At 45.0% G+C, this 21,042-nt stretch overlaps 1 protein-coding gene across 3 annotated transcripts in view; it reads left to right on the top strand.

Moving 5' to 3' along the window:
- The window catches only part of PTPN14 (protein tyrosine phosphatase non-receptor type 14), a 179,094-nt gene that overhangs the window by 116,310 nt on the left and 41,742 nt on the right, over positions 1–21,042 (top strand). For all 3 annotated transcript variants that reach the window (XM_032393040.1, XM_032393041.1, XM_032393042.1), the window contains 4 exons: positions 8,521–8,618; positions 11,298–11,365; positions 17,317–17,387; positions 18,252–18,339. In XM_032393040.1, the coding sequence (XP_032248931.1) occupies positions 8,521–8,618; positions 11,298–11,365; positions 17,317–17,387; positions 18,252–18,339 (325 nt within the window). The remainder of the gene's footprint in view (positions 1–8,520; positions 8,619–11,297; positions 11,366–17,316; positions 17,388–18,251; positions 18,340–21,042) is intronic.

The following is a 21,042-nucleotide window of genomic DNA, read 5'->3' as shown; positions in this document are numbered from 1 at the left end:
GTGAGGCAGTTAGTCTCCCTCCCTCCTTCCCTCTGTCTGTATGCGTTCCTCTCTTGGTATTTCATCTACTCAGAAATGTTTATTGAGGGTGTACTTAGTGCCAGGTACTGACATTAAATGATAAGACCCAGTCTCCAGTCTGTGAGGAGGTTGTGGTAGAATGGGGGGAGGTGCAGAGGACAGTGCAGGAGAGACCCAGGCCAATTACTGCGGGGGCTGGGGGGGAGGCTCCATTAACTGGTTGAGGTTTGGGAAGCTGTACAAGAGGAGATAAATTTCAACTGAGCTTTGAAGGATGAGTAGGTGATTGTCCAAATGGAGGAGGATGGGCAAGGGCATTCTGATGGCAAAAGCAGTAAGGAGGCAGGAAGGAACATACTAGGTCTGGGGAAGCACCATAAACTGATTACAGCTCAGGTATGTCATGTGCTGTGAGATATGAAGTCAGAAAGACAGGAGTTCTGAGTGGACCATGAGGAGCCTCCTGGGCTCTATTTCGAGTGTGAACTTTTTCCTGATTAAGGTTATTGGATGTTTTATTTTGTTGAGATAAAATTCACATAACGTAACATTTAATATTTTAAAGTATACCATTCAGTGGTTCTTGATATATTCACAATGTTGTACAACCATTGGCAGGATCCAATTTCAGAAAATTTTTTCTTGCCCCCTCCCCTCTTCTCTTAGCCTCTGACAACCGCTAATCTACTTTCTGTCTGTCAATTTGCCTATTCTGGACATTTCATATAATTGCAGTTATACAATATGTGACCTTTTTGTCTGTCATCTTTGACTTAGTGTAATGTTTTCATAATTCATTCATGTGGTAGCAAATATCAGTACCTCATTCCTTTTTGTGACTAAATAACATCCCATTGTATGGACAGACTGCATTTTGCCTATCCATTCATAAGTTGATGGGCATTTGGATTGTTTCCTCTTTTTGGCCATTATGAATATTGTTGCTATTTGTGTGGGAACATGTGTTCTCAGTTCTCTTGGGGATATACCTAGGAGTGGAATTGCTGGGTCATATGATAACTCCATAATTAACTTTTTGAGGAACTGCCAAACTGTTTTCCAAGTCATTGGAGTTTTTTAAGACGGAGCAAAACAGACTCGGATTCTATTTTAACATCACATGCTCTAGGACTGTATTTTCTTTCGAGACCAGGTATTTCTACTTCTGTTATGTTTCCCTAGTTCAGGGCATCACAGCCCACAGCAGTGAAACCTGTCTGGTTCTTTTAAATTGTATCGTTGTGATTGTCATAAAGGAATAAAGGAATCTGTACCCACTAGCACAGAATGTGGCAGAAAGAAGTGGTGTTGGGGTGTTCTCTCTCCCTCTATGATGTATTGTAGAGAAAGAGTTTTTCTTTTTTAAAGAGAACCCGTGATTAAATTATAGGCTATTATTAGGGAGTTTATTGTACTTATAAACTGCACTTGGATTCCCTGTAATTTGTTATAATTAATGCAGGAGTTCAAGAGCAGAAAGCAAGGATCAGGTTGTGGCATGCTTTTCTCTTTTGCAACACCTTGCTATCATTGGCCTTTTTTCACTAGTAGTGAAGTGAAGGCCTGTGTGTGTTTGTGTGCATTTAAACAAACATTATCCTTTTTAGGAAAGAATTGCAATCCTTTGACTCACTGAAACTTAAGGAGCCCTGATAAGAAGTTAGGCGTCTGTGGCAAAATAGGGTATCGATCGATGAACGCTGAAAACTTCTGGAATTGACTTTTTGCCGAGACAGTCTTGCCTGTGTGTGTGTGTGAGCATACGCACGTGTTTGTATTTTCATGCATGCACATGTATTGGCTTGTGGTGTGAAACGGCGAGGAGAAAAACTTTCCCTTTTAAGGTTATCTTTGCTGAGTTATAGTTTTAGTCTTGCCCCCCCCCCCCCCCCCCCGTTGGGTTATTTCAGTTTTGCAGTTGCAGGAGTGTTGGCTTTGTTGTCTGCTCAACAATGCAGAGTTTTAATTGACTGTGAACTTGAACATTCATTAAGTATAAGATAGTGCATGGGTCAGGTGGCAGATACATTATTATACTCGAATAATCATCAACTGAAATCTTCTCAGGGGTTTTGAGGATAGAGGGACAGAGGGAGGGAGGCATTCAGGTTTATCTGGTTGCAAGCCTGCGTGCGTCCTGTTTATCTGGTCCTGGCAGACGGAGAACGGGATGGGCCACCCTGGCCATTATCTGGATTTACAGTGGTGAACACCCTTTGGAATGGATGGAATGTGCTCGTTCTCTCCTGCTGGTATCTCTGTCAATCTCAGCGTTAAAATTATGTTCCTTTGCTGTTCTGTACCCCAGAATTCTAGGATCCTGTCCCCCATCCCCTTTCTTGTCTTTCATAGTAGAGAAACTTGTACATTTATTTCTTACTTGCCCCATATAACGTCAACCAGAAAGCAATGGTCATGCTTTGGTACATCCTGCACTGTCCTGGGAGAGCTAGGTTCCAGTACATTCTAGCAAGATTCTTCTGATGTGGCTGATTGTGAGGGAAGCTTTCTAGTGAGGAAACCCTTTCCTTTGTAATAACAGTAACAAACAACCCATCTTTCTCTCTCTCGCCCTCCCACTGGAGTAGAGCCGTCGCAGACTGAGGAATGTAAGGATGGCATTGACATGCTCCGCTCTCTCTAACTTGTCTCATCTGTACTGACCAGGCACATGGGAAGAGAGAAGCTGGGCTGACTGACCTTGACCTGTAGAGAAGGGGGGGGCAGACAGGAGCTGCCTGATAATAACAGTGGTACAGCGGGTCGATAGTTAGAGCTTACAGAATGCTTTCACTAACCTATTTTTAACTCTGAGAAAGCATTTTCTTTCTCTCTCAGATCTCCTTGGGCACTGGGGGTAAAAGGAGTAAAGCATGGGTGATATGTGCCAATCATGCCACTCATCAGGGTTTATTAAGTCAGCTAGCAACAGAATGAAGTCTAGATCCCTTCGTTACGATCTATAACAGAAGTACCTCGATTCAGCATAAGAGTCAGTAAAGACCGTGTGTGACACCAAGGATGAACTGCAATCTGCTTTTTTAAAAAAATCTGCCTTTGGAAATACATACATGTACGGGCTGTTTGTACCCACTTCTGGCTAGAGCCTCCCCTTCTAGGTGGGAGCCTACTGTCAGAGACCCCGCTCTCTCGATTCTACTTTGTCCCTCTGTGCGTCTTACAAGGTTGTTAACGAGTCATTAGAATACACAGCTTGGTCATCTTTCCCTCCACCCACCTCTGGAGGAGGAAAGTGAAATTTCCCAGAGGCTGCTGCCGGGACCAAAAACTGGATCCGAATCCCTTTACGACTGTCCTGTCCTGTGTTTTGACAGAAAAGCGCCTCATGTCAGCGTCTGCCTCGTATGTGGTGGCACACGCAGTTGGATGGGGCGGAAGGCTGCTTGGTAATTGAAGCCTTTCCTTAGAGGCAGTGGGATCCTAAAAACCACCAGCTAGTGGCATTTTTATTTTCGTTTTTATTTTTGGACTTCGGTGGAATCGATGACTTGGTCACTAGGGCTGGGAATCAGATCCCACTCTCCCTGCCTATGTGGCTCTGGTCTGTCTGGCCCTGCCTCCAAGAGCAGTGTGACCTTGGGCAAGTCATTCTTCTCCCTCCTACACAGTTTCCTTCTCTAAAAACAAAAGGGTAGGACTTGGATTTTGAAATCTTTCCCTTGTCAAATAGCTTAGGCTAAATCATGCCGTGACGACATACGACCCATGGATCTCTGTGGCCTTCAGAAACAGAGAGAGGCTTGTTTCTTGCCCACCTTCCGCATCCACTGTGTCCACTGCCTTCCCTCCCGGGAGCTCAGGCCAACCGAGGGGCAGTCCTACTTGGACGCTGCAGGTCTCAGGGCAAAGGGAAACAGACGGCTTGGAAGGCTTCTGCTCCTGGGTGGCATGCCATTCCCTTGACTCCAGAGTTGATGAGGTTGGTGGGCAGGTAGGGGGAGGACGGAGGGGAGGCTCCACAGAGAGCAAACATTTGGAACAGTCCTAATGGCCACCCCCTCTCCTTTCTTCACCATCCTGTGATTTATGCTGAGAACGTGGAGCCCTTGAGGAGCACCATGACCAAAATCAGCTCTTAAGGCTTTTAGACTTCCGTGGCTATTCTCTGTTGGAGACACTTCTGCCTAACTGGACTTGGAATGAATATTTCACTTGTGGGAGGGCTGGGAGAAATGCTTTAAAAGCAACATGTCCTCGGCCTCTGCGTTCCTCTCGCCTTATTTGTGGTTCTGTGGTAGTACACTCCATACTTTTCAGAACACCACATGGAATGTCTCAATCTGCGAGGTAGTAATAGACCTGCAAATAGAGCCGAGTTGCATAAGTGCTTAGATAAATTCCACACATATAAATGGAAAAGAGAGATTGAAGATCTGAACGGTGCATCTGTAAATGTTGAGGGTAATGTTACAGGGTATAATTTTGAAAGAGTTCTTTGATATGACTGTCAGAAGTACTGAATGCTCTATTGATTTGACCCAGTATGGCATTTTTTAAAACTTCCTTTTCAGAATCTCAGGGGGAGGAAGGAACATGGAAAAGTCACTTATTTTCTTGAGATTGGATGGAACTGTTCCAGACAGATGAGACAAGACCTCCCAAGACTGGTTCATACTATCTGTCAGTTTCCAGTTGTAGTATTTAACAGCACTGACTATCAGGAAGCTTTTCTGTTTCCCCTAGAGAAATCTGAATTTTAATCTCTATGGATTAAAAACAAAACAAAAACAAAGCAAAAAACTTTGAAAGTAGAAATTTTACCTTTCCTCAACAAGCGTAGTTATATTCATCAGTTGGTAGAGGGAGACCAGAATCCTAACCTAAAACCCTTCATTGGACCCCAGCAGTCAGATGGACTATTTCCAGGTCTTTGAATATGAAAAATATTAAAACGTTTTCCTTGTGAGCTTGGGTTTTCAAAGAGGATCCCTTTGGAAAGTTGGCAAATACTTACTTTCCTGGCATGAGGATTGATGTGTGTGTGTGTGTGTGTGTGTGTGTTTTTTCCCTCCCTCCACCCAAAGCTATGACAGGGTGGAGTATACTTCCGTGAAATTGCATGTTTCCAAAATAGGATTCACTGTTATATTTTACCACCGTTAGAATTGAATCTCTAATCAAAAATAAGCAAAAGCCAAACATCCTAGAAATAGAATTTCAGCTCATATTCTCTAATTTAGTCTTCATAGAGGATAGAATTATTATACTTTACAAAAGCGCCTTTTGAGCAAAAACACTCCCAAACAGTTTCCAAAGTGGTCCAGTTTCATTCTCATTTCTGCGATCACACATCCTAATCTCCACAGTCTTACATGGTAATAGCAGCATATCATTAATGCTGTTCAGATTCTCTCGTAGTCTGGATGGCTTCCAGGAAAGAGCTCTGCTTTCTTCAGCTCCTCTGTTTTGTGTCCCAGTACAAGCTATGTCTAACCTGAACGACCAGGAGCAATCCTGGTGTTCCTTGCTAGTGGATTAGGACAGACCGTTGCCTAGACTGGAGTGGATCTGTTCTAAAACTCCCTTGTGTGTTATAGAAGTGATAGCTGTAGATGAAATTGGAATCGGCAGGATAAGAAAACTGTAACTATTGTTTTGCTGGATCCCGTGGATTATATTCCCAGAGGTATCAGCTGATCAAAGGCTCTAGCCATGGCAGGTAATGCTAGGGTAACACTTTTTAAAATGCTTTACTCTTTGGTTCTTAAAAATTGAGCCCTTAATAGCGCACTAGAGAGAGAACCATGACGTCAGTGGTTCAAGAGCGGATGAGCATCCCCGCAAGGCAGAGACTGTCGTAAACCTTTCCAGGATGTCCCTCAGCATCGAACCAACTTCTGCATACAGGAAGTGCTTAATAAGTGTCAATATCCATGTTTCTCCTGGGCTTGGAGAGCAGAAAATAAGTCAAAACTGCTCAAGATGGGGTGCCTGGCTGGCTCAGTTGGTTAAGTAGCCGACTCTTGATTTTGGCTCGGGTGATCTCAGGGTCAGTGGGATCGACGGGCTCTCAGCTCAGTGGGGAGTCTGCTTGAGGATTTTCTCTCCCTCTGCCCCTCCCCCTTTCTCTAAATTAAATAAATCTAAAAAAAAAAACCACTCAAGATGGCAAGGAATGGATGGCATATAGAAGAGATTTGACATTGTAAGATAAGGAGGAGTAGGTGAACTTTACCACTTTTTCCTACCTTGAAATTGGGTGTTCTGGTTTGTTTTGTTTGTTTTTCTTTTTTGAGAATCCCATTTGTACCTTTCTTCAGTAAACTTAAGATTACTTCCTATCCTGAAATTCTGGGGTGGTGTTGTTGTTGTTATTTGGTTGTTTTATTTGGTTTTGATATCCTTTAAAACTTTTCTGAAGAAAGTCCCAACAGGATCCTCTGGCAGTAAGATGAAGTAAAACTTCTCATCATTCTTTTCTTCTTCTTCTCCTACTTTAGGAAGTATAGTCTTCAGACTCTAAGTGGCTCCTCTTCAATGATCTATCTGCTTTCACAATGAACTCTTTTGACACTTAAAAGATCTTTTGCTGACTTAGGACCCCCCTTCCTTGCCTCAGTTTCCACAAGGAGGTGTTCTCCTCTCTAAGAACTGGCTAGGTTAGAAGTATAAAAGATCTTCCATAAAAGGCTCACGGGCAGTTCCCAGTCTCCTGAAGGGAAAGTGACCTTACATGAATGAGTGGAGCTTTTACTGTTTCCTTGAAAACTGGCCCAGAGGCACAAGACAGGTGACAGCGGAAAACCAAGAACCAGGCTGGGGAACAAGGAAAGAACATGGCAGACGGTGCTGAGGAAGAACCTTGAGGGGAGGGAACACAAACAGGAAATGTGCTGTGCTACATGGAAAGGGAAGTAGGCTTCCGAAGCCCATGTTTTCCCTCCTAGTTGAGGTTTTACTGAGCTTTCTCCCAGGTGGTGAACTAATAGTGTGCATCAGATTATACTTTTAGACATAAATCTGTTATTTATTTATTTATTTAATTTTTAGAATTTTTATTTATTTGACAGAGACACAGTGAGAGAGGGAACACAAGCAGGGGGAGTGGGAGAGGGAGAAGCAGGCTTCCCGCTGAGCAGGGAGCCCGATGCGGGGCTCGATCCCAGGACCCTGGGACCATGACCTGAGCCGAAGGCAGACGCTTAACTGACTGAGCCACCCAGGTGCCCCACCTTGCTTTAATTTCTTTCAGGTAATCTTCATGACTATATACATTACTTGATTTAATCAATTGATGTGGACAGGAAGTACAATCACCGATTCAGTAGCGGAGCCTGTAAGATGATTATGGCTAATTTTAGGTGAAGGTAGGGTGGGAGTAGAAAGAACATGCTGTTTTTCTATTATATACTAAGTTGTACTAAAACGAATTTTTTAATAACTCCACGTTGGTCCTTCTGATTATAGATTTTTCCCACCAGAGACTGACATGGTTGTCTGTACCCCCGTCCAGTCGACCCAAGAGGAGAGAGGAAGTAGAGACTCTATGGAGGAGGTAGAGACCCCTAGTCCTTCCCTCAGATAGGCATCGGATTGCCGTGTAATGATATCCGTGATATCAAGGTAGAGACGACAGTAATTAGCTCTCAGTGCTGATTGCCCCTCTCTGAAAGAGTTGAGCTTTGGATCACTCTTGAGCTCCCTGGATTGCCATGTCCCAAGTTTAGAAAAAGTAGAGAGTTATGGTTACCAAGAGCAGAAAGGTTGTTAGCATTTGCCAAGAATTAATGCTAGGATAAGTCCATTCTAGAGGGGACTGTGTTTTAAGAGTATGGTCAAGGGAAGGAGAGTGCTAGGAAGAAAGGTTTGGGGGTGAGGAGATTTCTAAATGTTCAGGTAGTTCCGAGAGTCCAGCTTTGTTGGCTTCTGAGGGCAGCGGTCCATTCTGAGGCTGGATGTTGCACTTGGGCACACATGGTTTACCTGCACTCTGCTGGGTTGAGGATGTACTTCGGGTTGGATTTTTGTGAGTCACAGACCTGTAGGGTGAGCCTCGCTCTGAAAACTTTGTCCTAGCCACTAGCAGAATGCCAAATGATTTGGCCTGTTTGTGATCCACCCCACCAAACTGTTGAGTTTAAAAAATGGCGTGTTTCCAGAATTGTTTTAGGACTACACCGCGGTTGGATGTCGGTTTGGCAGCTGTGGGTGTCCAGGTGTGGAAGAGCATTTTCCTTCCCGGTCTCGGTTATGAAGAACTGGTCCTTATCAAGTATTTCATCCTGCTGACCTACAGTGAGATGATTTCATGAGAATGCTCTCAAACTGAGAATGCACGGGATGTGGCACCTGCCACATCAAACGAAGATAAACACAGGCAGAGGGCACTTTCCCTCTTTTATGGAGCTGACCTTTATCGGCATCACCTGTGTGTCCTGCTGGGTACACAGGGTTTTACATCTAGAGACATTGATCTTGTGGGAACATATTCCAAGTATGTGTTTTTAAGATTATTTGTTCCTCTGTTCCCACGACCAGATATCAGTATTACCTGCAAGTCAAAAAAGACGTGCTTGAAGGGCGGTTGCGGTGTACGTTGGAACAGGTGATCCGGCTGGCTGGCTTGGCTGTGCAAGGTAAGGAGCGCGGTGGCCGCCATGTGAAATCCCAGTTTTCCTTTGACTGCAGTGTTGCTGGCCTCTCAGAGGGAAAAACTGAATTTACTTAGATGATCCCTTAGTAACTCTCACTTTTCATTCCAAGATACGTTACAAATGCAGAAATAGAAAAAATGAAGCAGAAATCGTGATTTTTTTTTGGTGGCAGGCTGGTGGCTTTCTCAAAGCTGTTTGCAAATTGTTCGTGCTTGTATAATTTTAGTTTTATTTGAAGAAATAGCTTTCATCCTGCGTTTAATTAAAGCTACATTCAGGGTTTGTGGAACATTTTCTCAGAATTATTCCACTGCCCACTGTGGTCATATTTTGTGGCTTCATGTTATGACTCTTTGACTTTCCCATCAGTTTCAAGTGTGATAGCTTTAAACATTGTAGTATAATTTACTCTCACATAGTTACATCATTTTTTTAAAGATTTTTCTTTTTTTTTAAATTTATTGAGAGCGAGAGAAGGAGTGGAAGGGAGGGGCAGAGGGAGAGGGAGAAGCAGACTCCCTGCTTGAGCAGGGAGCCAGATGCTAGGCTCAGTCCCAGGACCCTGAGATCATGACCTGAGCTGAAGGCAGACGCTCAACCCACTGGGCCACCCAGGTGCCCCTATTTCACAGAGTTGAAGAGAGAAATTTAAAATGCACAATTGTAGGGGCCCCGGGGTGGCTCAGTTGGTTAAGTGTCTGACCCTTGATCTCAGGGTCGTGAGTTTGAGCCCTGTGTTGGGCTCCACGCTCGGCATGGAGCCTACTTAAAAAAATAAAAATAAAATGCATGATTGTAATATGAAGCAACAAACCCATAGTGGAGTGTATTTACCTTTCAGTCTGTCCTATTTAGATTTATTTGTTTTAATCTTTCTAAATTGTTACATATATTTTTATGTAACCTACGTTACATGATTTTTACATAGATTTATACATGACTCTTTATTGAGTGGTGGCTTAATTGCTTTTAGTCAATATTGAAAAGAAGATCAAAATGTGATTTTTTAAAAGAAACATGTGTCTCTTTCAGTCATTGTTTTTCCTTAAAATCGGTTCCCGTCCAAATGGAATGCCAGCCGCCGAGTCCTTGCTGTGTGTGGACTGTTGTTGCAGAAGCTGTGAACTGAACTTCCCATCCCAAACTCTGAACTGAAGTTGAACCTTTTGGGTTCTGGAGTGTCTAAAGAGGCAGCCTTCCTTTGATTATTTCATCCTGGGGTATTAGCAGTTTAGCAATTTTTGTTGGACGTACGATTCCTAGTAGTTAGCTGCTATTGTTACCTTGTGGATGAAAATACACAAAATATGTTGGATCGTATCCATCCACTTAAAAGACTAGAAGGGGAAGGAACAGTGCCCAGAACGATTAATAGAACAGAAAAATCATCAAAATAACAGAGAAGACACCTTGAATAGGAAAAAGAGAGAGAAGAGCCACTCTATCCCTCATCTGCAAATTGGCTCTTTCTCCTTTCAAAAAGCTTTCTCTTCTGTTCACCTTATTACTCTCTGTTTACCCCTCTCACTCTTCAACCATGGGGTTTATTACAGAAATTCTGGGTAGTGGAAGACCCTGACAATAGCTTTCAGGCTGAAAGAAGTTGGTGAACTTAGCCTGGCTTCTCTTTTCACTGCGTCCTTAAAGCTTCAGCTTTCAGGCTGAAGGAAGTTGGTGAACTTCGCCTGGCTTCTCTTTTCACTGCGTCCTTAAAGCTAGCCCAGCTGTAACATTTGTAAAATAATTTTCTCGAGAACCCTTATTGGGCAGTTAGAAGGACCCAGCCACAGAGTTATAAGTTGTGATAAAATATGACGACTGGTGAGTAAACTTGAAATTAGGCTGAGCACGTGATCTCCGCTATCTTGAATGCCTCCCCTAATTAATTGATCGTTTGTTATGTGATGAGTTAGTAGGTGCGTCCTTGTCTTCTCAGCAGCGTCTGTTCGCTGGCCTTCTGTGTGGACTCCGGCATTCCATATCTCCTGTTAGATGCCAGATCTCTTACATGAAATTAAATTTGTATGCTGTTTTGATTTTTTTTTTTTTCTTCTTGAGAGCTAGTGGGATGAGAAGCAAGACATTGACGATATGGACTCACTGTATTTTTTTGCATGCTCAGATATACCATCGTGAAATGAAAACAGGACAAAACAGAATTTCTGGCATCTTGCAATATGGGAACTTGTTTGGGAGGTGTAAAAATTTGCAAGGTTGCTTGCCAAGGGTGATTTACAGTGGGAATTTCCAGCTGCAAATATATGAAAAGATGCAGATGGTTTAGGCTCTTCAGTTCTCTTAATTAACCTTGAGTTAAAAAGTCCCCTTGGCAGATATTCTTAAGATATGTGTTGATGCATATTTAACAAAAACGTAAGTATAGGTTTATTTTAAATTTTTAAAATAGCTTAGGGATCACTTTCAAATTTCTGGTTTTTTTCCCCCTAGAAAATTGTGTAACAGCGCTCACATGCTGATATTTACAGTATTGCTAAGTAAAAGTGGTAACGATATCAAAAGCCTTGTGGCACTGTTTTCATTTGCTACTGCAGAAATAGGATGAAGTAGGAATAATAAATGTGGCGGTAATTTTACCCTTATTTTATTCCATCTTTAATTTCACATAATAAATACTAACCTTCCCCTCTCTTTTCTTCTCAGCTGATTTTGGAGACTTCCATCAGTTTGATTCTCAAGATTTCCTCAGAGAATATGTGCTGTTTCCTATGGTAAGTGTAATTTCCTTTTTCTTAATTAATTTTCTACCTTCTTTGGATGTTTAATTCTTACTTTGAAAATCTCAGAGGATTTTCCATACACGCATTCCCTAGGGAGGCAAGTCCATGCATTTATAAAGAAGCGACACATTTTGTAAAAACACTGAAAAAGTAAACATGCCTCTTTCCACCTCCTCAAGACACTTCCCTGTCTCCTGACACACACACCCCTAGTCCCCAGTTCCACTACTCTCCAGAGCCCTGGTGCTCTTCCTTTCTGAACACATCAAGCTTGCTCCTATCCCATAGCCTTCGTCTTGGCTTTCCTCTACCTTCAGATCTTCCTATGACTTGACGTAGAGGTCTTGATTCAAGTATCACCTCCTCAGAGAGGCCTTCCTTTTCTTTAACCACCTGTGTGATAGACTCCAGCCATCAACCACTTCCTGCCAAATCCCCTTTATGTGCATATACGTCAGAGTTCTTTCGGTATCTAAACGTGTTCAGTATTGATTGGTTGTCAGCTAGAATGTCAGCTCTCTGGTCCTTAAGCAGGGACCCTCTCTGTCTTGTCACTGTTGTCTGGCATGTAGTCTGCCTGCATAAAAATTTATTGAATGAGTCAGTGAAGTCAAATGTCCAATCTTGGGTTAAATTAGGAGTGAGGCTAGGTTTTAATCCCGGGGGGGGGGGGGGGGGCGCGTGTGTGTGTGTGTGTGTGTGTTTTGGTAGCTTTGGGGTAAATGAGAAGAGTTATGAGGAGGGATTAAAACGTTTGAAAAGCTATACCTGCTCCAACATCCTGGCTCTGATTTTAGAAATCCCAATCATTCACAGCTCTCTCTCTCTTTTTTTTAATTGACTGTTTTGCCCAAAGCACTAACCTGGGTAACTAACTCCCAGGGGATAAAGTTATATAAGAAACGGTGCTTGTTCTCAGGGAGGTGGCAGAGTAGTTGAGTAAATAAGAAGTTTGCAAAATCAGAATGCAAAGCCAAGTGTAATAAAGTGCGGTCAGGATTTTATGTGGGGAGAGGTTACATCCGCTTGGGGGGTTTGGGAAGGTTTAAAGACTAATGGCATGTGAGCTGCGGCTCAAAGGATGGGCAGGATTGCAGCAGGCAGACAGGGAGCAAGGAATGATCTAGATGGAGAGAGAAAGGGCAGGGTGGCATGAGTGTTCGCAAAAGAGTCGGTGGTGAGTCTGACTTTGCTCAGGAGTGGCAGAGGGGTGGCAAACAGTTAAGATGAAACATCTCAAGACTGAGAACACCTGGGCTCTGTCGGTGGATTTGCAGACCCCACACTTTGAGGACCACTGGATTAGAGCAATAAGACCATTCAGGAAAGCAGGTCAGATGAGAATCTGAATGATGCTCTTGGCAAGGAGATAATTTAGGTGTTATGAGAGACAGTAAAAACAAGAAAGCAATGCAAGAGATATTTTGGAAATAAAATGGGCAGAACTTGGCATCCAGTCGGCCAGTGGTGACAAAAGTTCAAGTTGTGAAAGCCTAGGATAAGTAAAGCCGCAGTTTGTTATTCCCTGTCAGTGTGTGCGATGAACTTAAATGGCTGCAGACTTACCTCATTCTTATTGGTTAGGGAAATACCGTAAGATCTCTATGTTTTTCATGAGTAACTCTATCCTTGTTCTGCTTCCCTCCAAGAAAACAGCAGTATTATCTGATTGGCCTGTTGTTTTTCATGCCTTGTTAATTCTACCCAGCAAATCAACCTGCATTCAAAGAGATTAGCATATTATTTAGCAGAGAAGTTCTTCATAGGATTTGGTGCCAACAGGCTTGAATCAGATGGTCTCGGAGGCTCACCTCAAGCATTGGGAGGTTTCCCGGTGTACTTGGTGGGAGGAAAGTGAAGCTCATACCTTAGAATTTTAGAAAGTGCATTTTTGTGTCAGTGGAGGCAATGAATTGGGTTGATAATTTTCCCCCTCCCCCCCCTTCTCTCCTTGAAGGTCTTAATCACATAGCCTTTAGACAGAGTCCAGGCTTGGGTGCCATTTACAATTTTTATGGGTTTGTAGATGTTAAAATGCTTTGACAGGTCCAAATGCTATCTGTGAAGCCTGGAAGGAGTTATTTTGTATGTCATACCTTTTTCAGAATAAGACTGTGTATCCTCCGGGCTCTGAGCAAATCAGATGCTTGAACGGCATAAACCTTGTTAAATCTCACTGTGGACAGACAAATGTGGATGTGTTATTCTTGGATGTAAAACTTTCCTCTTTGGGGGGCGCCTGGGTGGCTCAGTCGGTTGGGCGGCCAACTCTTGATTTCGGTTCAGGTCATGATCTTGGGGTCTTGGAATCAAGCCCCACTCAGCGGGGAGTCTGCTTGAGGAGTCTCTCCCTCTCCCTCTGCCCCTCTTCCCACTTTCTTGCTCTCTATCTCTCAAATAAGTCTTAAAAAATAAAAATAAAAATAAAACTTCCCTCTTTGGAACAGTAGCTACTTACATTGACAGGTGGCTATTTATATTCAAATTTAAGTTAATTAAAGTTAAAATTAAAAATTCAGTTCCTCATTTGCATTAGCTACATTTAAGAAATGCTCAGTAGCCACGTGTGGTTTCCATCATCGCAGAAAGTCCTTTGGATGGCACTAATGTCAGCGTATGTATCTGAACCGTGAATGTTCCTAGGCCTCTGCCGTGTCATTCCACCCCATGTTGCAGCCTGGATACACTGGGGCCTGTGGTCAGGTGGCTCAGGCTCCAGGAGCCAAGCATTCTGTGCCCATGTCCTGGTGGTGCCACTTAACAGCTGTGTGAACTCGGACCATTATTTAATTCCATTTATTTTAAAATTTAATTAATTATTTAACCGAAGTGTCCATTTTTTTCATCTAAAAATGGGGATAGCAAGCCTACTCCAATTGTGGGAGCTAAAGGAGAGGGTGCATGTGACATAACTGGGCACATGGTGAATTCTCAGTAAGTGTTTATTAGTTAGTTGTCCTGGTCCCTGCCATCATCATCATCATATTATTAGCATGACTGTCCCCTCTCTGTTGTACAAGCCCAAGGATGCCCAAAACCGTGCTTTTCAGGCAGCAGTACTGCGTGCGTTTTGAAATGTAAGCAGAGGACAGGCAGAAGGTACAAACGATCAGTAACCAGCTCTGCATGATTGGAAACTCCAGTTTGATCGTGTGAAACTTACACGTTGCTTATGGAGTTCAGTTCAGTGATCGTTTCTGGATCACTTCCTGTGTATGGAGAGCGTATACACCGGCATGGTGTAAGAGCCCTGGGGTGGGCCCAGCGGTGATGTGGAGACGAGCTGCTGCCCTTAGGTGCCTATAATGTAGTAGAGGGAGGGTGACAAGGATACAGGGTGGGATGAGCATCCAGATAACTGTGTAAGGGAGACCGTAGGCGGACTGTAGGAGCCACACCCAGAGCGGAAGTGCACAGGCTTCCATCCAGCTTGGGGGAATAGGGAAGCCTTATCAAGGGAACAGGAGCTGGGATGGGACCTGAAGGACCGGGTGACATTTCACTCCATGTGATGGGCCCCCGGGGTGGGGTGGGGGGGCATTTTTCCAAGAAGGGTCGGCATGAGTGTGTCAGGAGACGTACACGCATTCTGTTAGCAAGAGGAGTTTGCCTGAAGCCTTGAACCCTTGAGAGAGGAGGTCTGGAAGGGAAGGCTGGGTCACCCTGAAGAATGGTCTGAATGCCAGGCCCAGGTGTTGACCTAATTGAGCAGGCAGTGGGGAGCCATGGAAGGTTGTAAACTTTCTGCTTGGTTCCACTAGAGCTTTCAAAGAGAAGAATGCATTCCTTTGGTGGGGGAGGGAAGATGGGATGAATGGCCTTGTTTGATCTTATAAAGCAACCGAATTTGTCAAATGGCATTTCGGCAGCAGAGAAAAGAACAAAGTTAAGTACACAGGGCACTCCACAGGTGTGCAGTTGTGTACAGACATGCACTCTGCCAGTCTTCATTCACGCGGGGCCGCTCGCGCATTCTCTGCGGCAGGGACACATACCTCAGGGAGGCCCCAGACGCAGAATTGAGTACAATAGCACAGGGGCACCTTTGGACTTTTTCTTCTTTAAAAGTAGGAAGCTGAGGTTTAATGGAGCACTTTTTGATCTTCACTTCCCTGTCTTTATTTTATTCTATGGCCACATGCCTTTCATTAGCTTTTCAAAATTAGTAGCAGGCTATTAACCACCACTCCGTAGCTAGATGCTCGCACGTAACTCCATTTCTAAGCCATTTCTAAGCCATGCAGTATCTTTGTTGTTCCACAACGTAGAACTGAGCTTATTTCCTACCATGGACTTGAGTCATTTCAGTGGATGGCTGAACAGGAAGCAGCAAATTAATCAGTTAATGCATGAAAAATAAGAGCTGCCAGGAATTCCCTCCACCTTCTCTGAGGTTTCTCATGATCATCTGCAGGGCTATAGAATTTCCAGCATGTAGTCACACCCTCATTTTCCAGCTTTAAAAGATACTGATTTTTCATGTTTTCATGATTTTGAGATGGGATGTCTCTTGCAGTTTTGAGGTAGGTACCTTTTTGGGGGTAGTGTTTCATCCATGGAAAATTGTTAAATTGGAAGTCATCTGTATATAAATGGTATTTTAGAATCAAGGCAGTGCAGCATTTGGGATGTTTTCTGGCAAACTTCAGCCCCCAGATCCCCACCCCCAATGTCTACGATGAGCCTCAGAGGGCCTCACGGGGACACACAGTTCAGAGCCCCTTCTGACACCCCCTCTGGAGCTCCGAGGGAAATGGTGCGTGTCTATGTTCTCCTCCGTGCTTAGCAGCCTGGGGCAGGGGGCGTGAAACCTGGGAAGGGTCTAAGGCAGCTGGTCCTTGGCTTGAGCTTCCCCAGGCTACCACCAGAGATGCGAGGAGCTCTGGAATCACCAGGTCTGTCAGGCTCTCAGGAGCTGGTTTCCCTGGCCTCCCTGTCTTGGATTTATTCTTTCAGATCATTTCTCCATCTCAGACGGTGCTGTCAGCATTTGTCACAATGTTTAACAATCCCTGATACACTCCCACTGTCATTGAAGGGGTGTTGGGAAGAGGTGTGTGCAGTTGGCTCTCATCTCTTGGGAGCCAGCACACCAGTGGTCCCAGGGGCCTGGGATTCAGGTGCTTGAGACACCAGCTGGTCAGTTACACACTGTGACCTTATAGAAATCCCTCGTTTTAGCCAGTATGGCCTCTTATGCTCCCAAGGCTGTTAGGTAACATCTGAATGAGCCTTCTCTGCCTTCAGGTAGCTCTGAATTAGTTCATATTATGGTGGTGGACAAAAAAGGCCAGGCACAGTCCCTTTCTAGGCTCAGCTTTTGAAAGGATAATGGGCTGGAAATTCATTTGCCTGTACCCTGATTGTTAAAAACATGGAAGTACGGGGCGCCTGGGCGGCTTAGTTGATTGAGAGTCTGACTCTTGATTTCAGTTCAGGTCATGATCTCGGGGTCCTGAGATCGAGCCCCATGTTGGGCTCCATGCTCAGCGGGGAGTCTGCGTGAGATTCTCTCTCTCCCTCTGCCCCGCCCCCAGCTCGTGCTCTCTCCCTCTCTCTCTCAAATAAAATAAATCTTAAAAAAAAAAAAACCACGTAAGTACTGACAAGCAATTTCAATTAAAAGTGAGTCTGAGAGGCAGATGGGAAAGAAGGTGAATGAAAGAAGTTGCTATTCCCAGACCCTGCAGAATGTAGGCAGCGACCCAAACTCTGCCTTGAAATAAGCATGTTAGTTATAAGCCGAGAGCCTAAGTTATCGTGGAGTGCCATGTTATGGAAGTAACAGTGGACTCTCAGTCCTACAATGGACAGCCTTTGATTTGAAGGAGTATAGGGGAGATCGATGAAGGGAGGCTACTCAGGAACGTCTTCTGGAAAAGAGAGCTCTTAAGGTTTACAAGCAAAACAGTAAATGGCCCTAACTGCTTCTGTGTGGATAGGATTTGGCCCTGGAAGAGGCCATTCTGGAGGAGCTGACGCAGAAGGTGGCCCAGGAACATAAAGCCCACAGGTAAGGCCGGCCAAGACGCTGGCTCCCAGTCCCAGCCCCTGGCTGAGTCAACCGCCTGTGTGTCTTCTAGCCCGCGGGTAGATCTGAAAACTCTGCTGCTTGCCCACCTGCCCCTTTCTGCTGTTCTCTTTTTATTTCCTCTCCCTTCCTTTTTTCCTTTTCTGCTTTACCACCAGCAAGCCCATGCAGACGTGGAGAATTCGTCTCTCTGACCTTCCTTTTAAAGCTCTGTTGCCAGAGCTGGGGAGCCTGGGGCCGCTTGAGCTGAGCGTGCAGACCTGACGAGGGGCTTTGGGTGGTCAAGTCAAGGTCAAGAGGGAGAGGATCAAGACTCAGGGGGGCACTGAGAGCTTGCTATCAGGGCTGTGCAGAGTTCTGGGACCAAGGGAGAACAAACCACCTTCCTTCAGACCTCAGAGGACCTATGCAGTGGTCCCAGGCTCTCTCGGCCACAATATGTGGCCCAAAATAGCATCCTCATAAACTTTTTCCTTTCCCCCCTTTTTTTTTCCTCTCTTAACAGTGGAGATTTTTTTTCCCCAGGTGGGAGAAAAATAACTTTTTTTTTTTTTAAAGCAGGCAGCATTATTCACAGGGATGTCTGGAATAATTAGTGTTTATAGGGCTGTGGCTCTTAATTAAACACTTTACCTTCCTCTGATTATTCCCCATTGAGTAAAGGCCGTGGGGAATATGTTAATGAATTACTTACTAATGCACCGTGTCCTCACAGTTGGGTGATGATTGCTCTTCCCAGAACTAGAGCTAAACCACAGCTCTGGAATTTGCCATCAGGAGGGTAGGACCTTCCACTACCTTCGTTGCCCTTAACCATTTCCTTCTTTGATGCTGTTGTGATTTTAGTGGAATCCTGCCAGCAGAAGCTGAGCTCATGTACATCAACGAAGTGGAACGTTTGGATGGATTTGGACAGGAGATCTTCTCTGTGAAGGTAGCAGACCCTGGCCCGTTCTTCAGCTTTCTCACAATGGCTCAGGCAATCAGAAAGCCAGTGGTGATAGGCAGCGGGCCCGAACGACCTGGCTTTCTTATCGCTATGTGGCATTAGTTGGCAAGTCCAGTTTACTTCAGGAAGCCAACAGTTTTTCTTTTTTTTTTTTTTAAGATTTTATTTATTTATTTGTCAGAGCACAAGCAGGGGGAGTGGCAGGCAGAGGGAGAAGCAGACTCCCTGCTGAGCAAGGAGCCTGATGCGGAGCCTAATCTCCACTGTCCTCGATCCCAGGACCCTGGGATCATGACCTGAGCCGAAGGCAGACGCTTAAGCAACTGAGACACCCAGGCGTCCCACAAACCCTTTCTCTTAACTGAGAGATTCTGAAAGTTTTCCATGGTCTTGGGCAGAATATCTTGTTGGTAAGACAACCATCTGAGTGAGTCCCAAATACCAGCCCATCCAGCACCATGAAGGTATCCAGTCACCTGCAGTTTTGCAACAAGACAAGCAGCTAATGTCATGTGTGCATTAATATAAAGACCCTGACCACTGGTTTTACCTGCTTATTCTCTTTTCTCTCCTTTGAGCTGATACGGGGATAATTGCTTGTGAGGCAGCGTGGAACATTTCCTGTATACAATCACACTTTATTTCTCGAGCTCCATAGAGCCTGCATTGCAGATTTCCAGCCCCTTCGGAGTTTTCTGGAAACTGTGCCTAGGAAACTGTTACAGCACAGCACATCTTTTGCAACAGATCCACCTCCTGAAGTGGGTGTGGTTGGGGGTGGGGGTCGTGGTACATGGTGCATGGTGCATTTATAGAGCTGAGCCCATAATCCAAACTCATTTTCTTCTCTCTCCTGACCAACTTTACAAAAGACGGAGTTTTATCAGAAACCTAGAGCAACTGGCACATTTCAGCGATTTGGGAGATGGTACAATTTTAGCACAAACATTTCACTCTGAAGTGGCTCCGCTGGCTGTTTTATAAGTGTTCCGTTCCCCCTCGGCTGCACGTTTGCAATTTGCCTTGATGAGAACTGCCCATGTGCATCAAGTAGAACGAGCAGGGTGACCGAAGCTTGCTGAAGGGGCTAAATGGCTCTTTTTTAGATTTGTTTAATTTTCTTTTGCTTCTCTAATGGCTGCCCTTCGTAGGGCTGTAATCCATTTTCCTTGCAATAATGCCTTATGAAGCCATCTGCATCCCACTTACATTTCAGCAGCCCATATATAGTCATGATATTTTGGGTCATTGAAAAATCAGGGTAAAGTTTTCTTCCCTTCCAGAAAACCCACTTCTCCGTCCCAGGAAGTTGGGGGTTTAGTTGTCATGCTCATTTACTTGTGCTGTTTTTAGGAGTTCTGGGCTGTGGGAAATCGGGGCAGTGGAAATAGTGTCGAAATCCACTGCGCTTGTTTCTGATGCACTTTCTGGTATGTTCTTTAGTGGAAAGAGCACAAGGGGGATACAGTACTTTGGTCTGAGTGGGTGGACAGGCGCAGCTGACTCACTGCCAGGGAGTGTGACTTAGCTGGGTGGTGTCTTTTTGCCCACATATCTGTTCATGACTCAGGTGACCACCTCCAGACCACGTGATTCCCAGAGACCCGAGGAGGATGGGAGGGCAGCAGTACCAGCTGGGGCAGTGCTGTGGTCAGCTCTGAGATCCGTACTAACACAGACAGGAGAGGGTTCAGGGGCAGACTGAGGAGTGATGGAGTCCCTTTGGGTTAGTACGGGTCCTTCTTGACCAAGTAAAGCAAACGAGCTTGTTGTGGATACGTTGTAGGGAAGAACATTTCCACATAGTGTGGGCTTTTCCATGAGTGGTTCTTCAAATTTTTTCAAGGTGGGAGCAGGACCAGTCCACTCCCTGACAGGCCTGCCCACCCCCCCGACCAGTCACTCCCGTGTTGTCAGAGCGCATGGACACGGAGAGGCTGCTGGTATCTGGAGTCTCCAACCTTAGCTGAGTTGGACACTGAGCCTTTAAGTTCTGACCGACGCAGTGCCCGGGCATCTGTCCTGTGTTTTTGCCATTGCCCGGCCCTGGGGAACTGCTCCTCCCACGGCCCCATCACCAGCGGACTGCTGCACCCATCCATCTAATGGCAAAATACCCCGGGAAGCATTTCCACAGAATTTTCTCTCCCCTTCCCATGTCTACTTCGCCTGGCTTCTTTCCCCACATATATTTTTCTACAGTATGATTTACCTTGTAACATCTCCTGATTTCCAGAGCACTTCTTTTCCTTCCCACGGCTTCCTCTCCTGACCCTCTCTCTGCTTTGCCTCCAGCAGTGGTCTGGCTCTCTGTGTGTCCCTATTCGATGAGCCCTGTCCTAATGTGTGCTTTGCTGGGTGGGTTGAGAAGAGGTCCCCGCAAAGGGACACTGTCGTCATTGTGTCTTGCATGGGATCAAGTGTTTTGAGGAATATAGAGATCCTTTTCCATCTTGTGCGTGCCCCTCTGCTCACTCCACAAAGAGGATGTCCCCAGTAAAAGCAGGGGGCTGAGGGACAGTTAACTCCCTGGATGGTGAGCCTTGTCCCCACTCCATTCTCGGGCACACAGGCAGCAGGTTATGCTCTCCCAGGCAGGAGGTTGGAAGCACCTTACTGGACCAGGAAACCAGACTGAAGATGAGTCATCTGGACTTCCTCAGCACAGGGTCCAGCAGACTGCCCCCC

Source organism: Phoca vitulina, unplaced genomic scaffold (assembly GCF_004348235.1).
Source record: "Phoca vitulina isolate PV1807 unplaced genomic scaffold, GSC_HSeal_1.0 scaffold71, whole genome shotgun sequence".
NCBI classification, from domain to species: Eukaryota; Metazoa; Chordata; class Mammalia; order Carnivora; family Phocidae; genus Phoca; species Phoca vitulina.
This window is presented reverse-complemented; position numbering and strand designations above follow the sequence as displayed.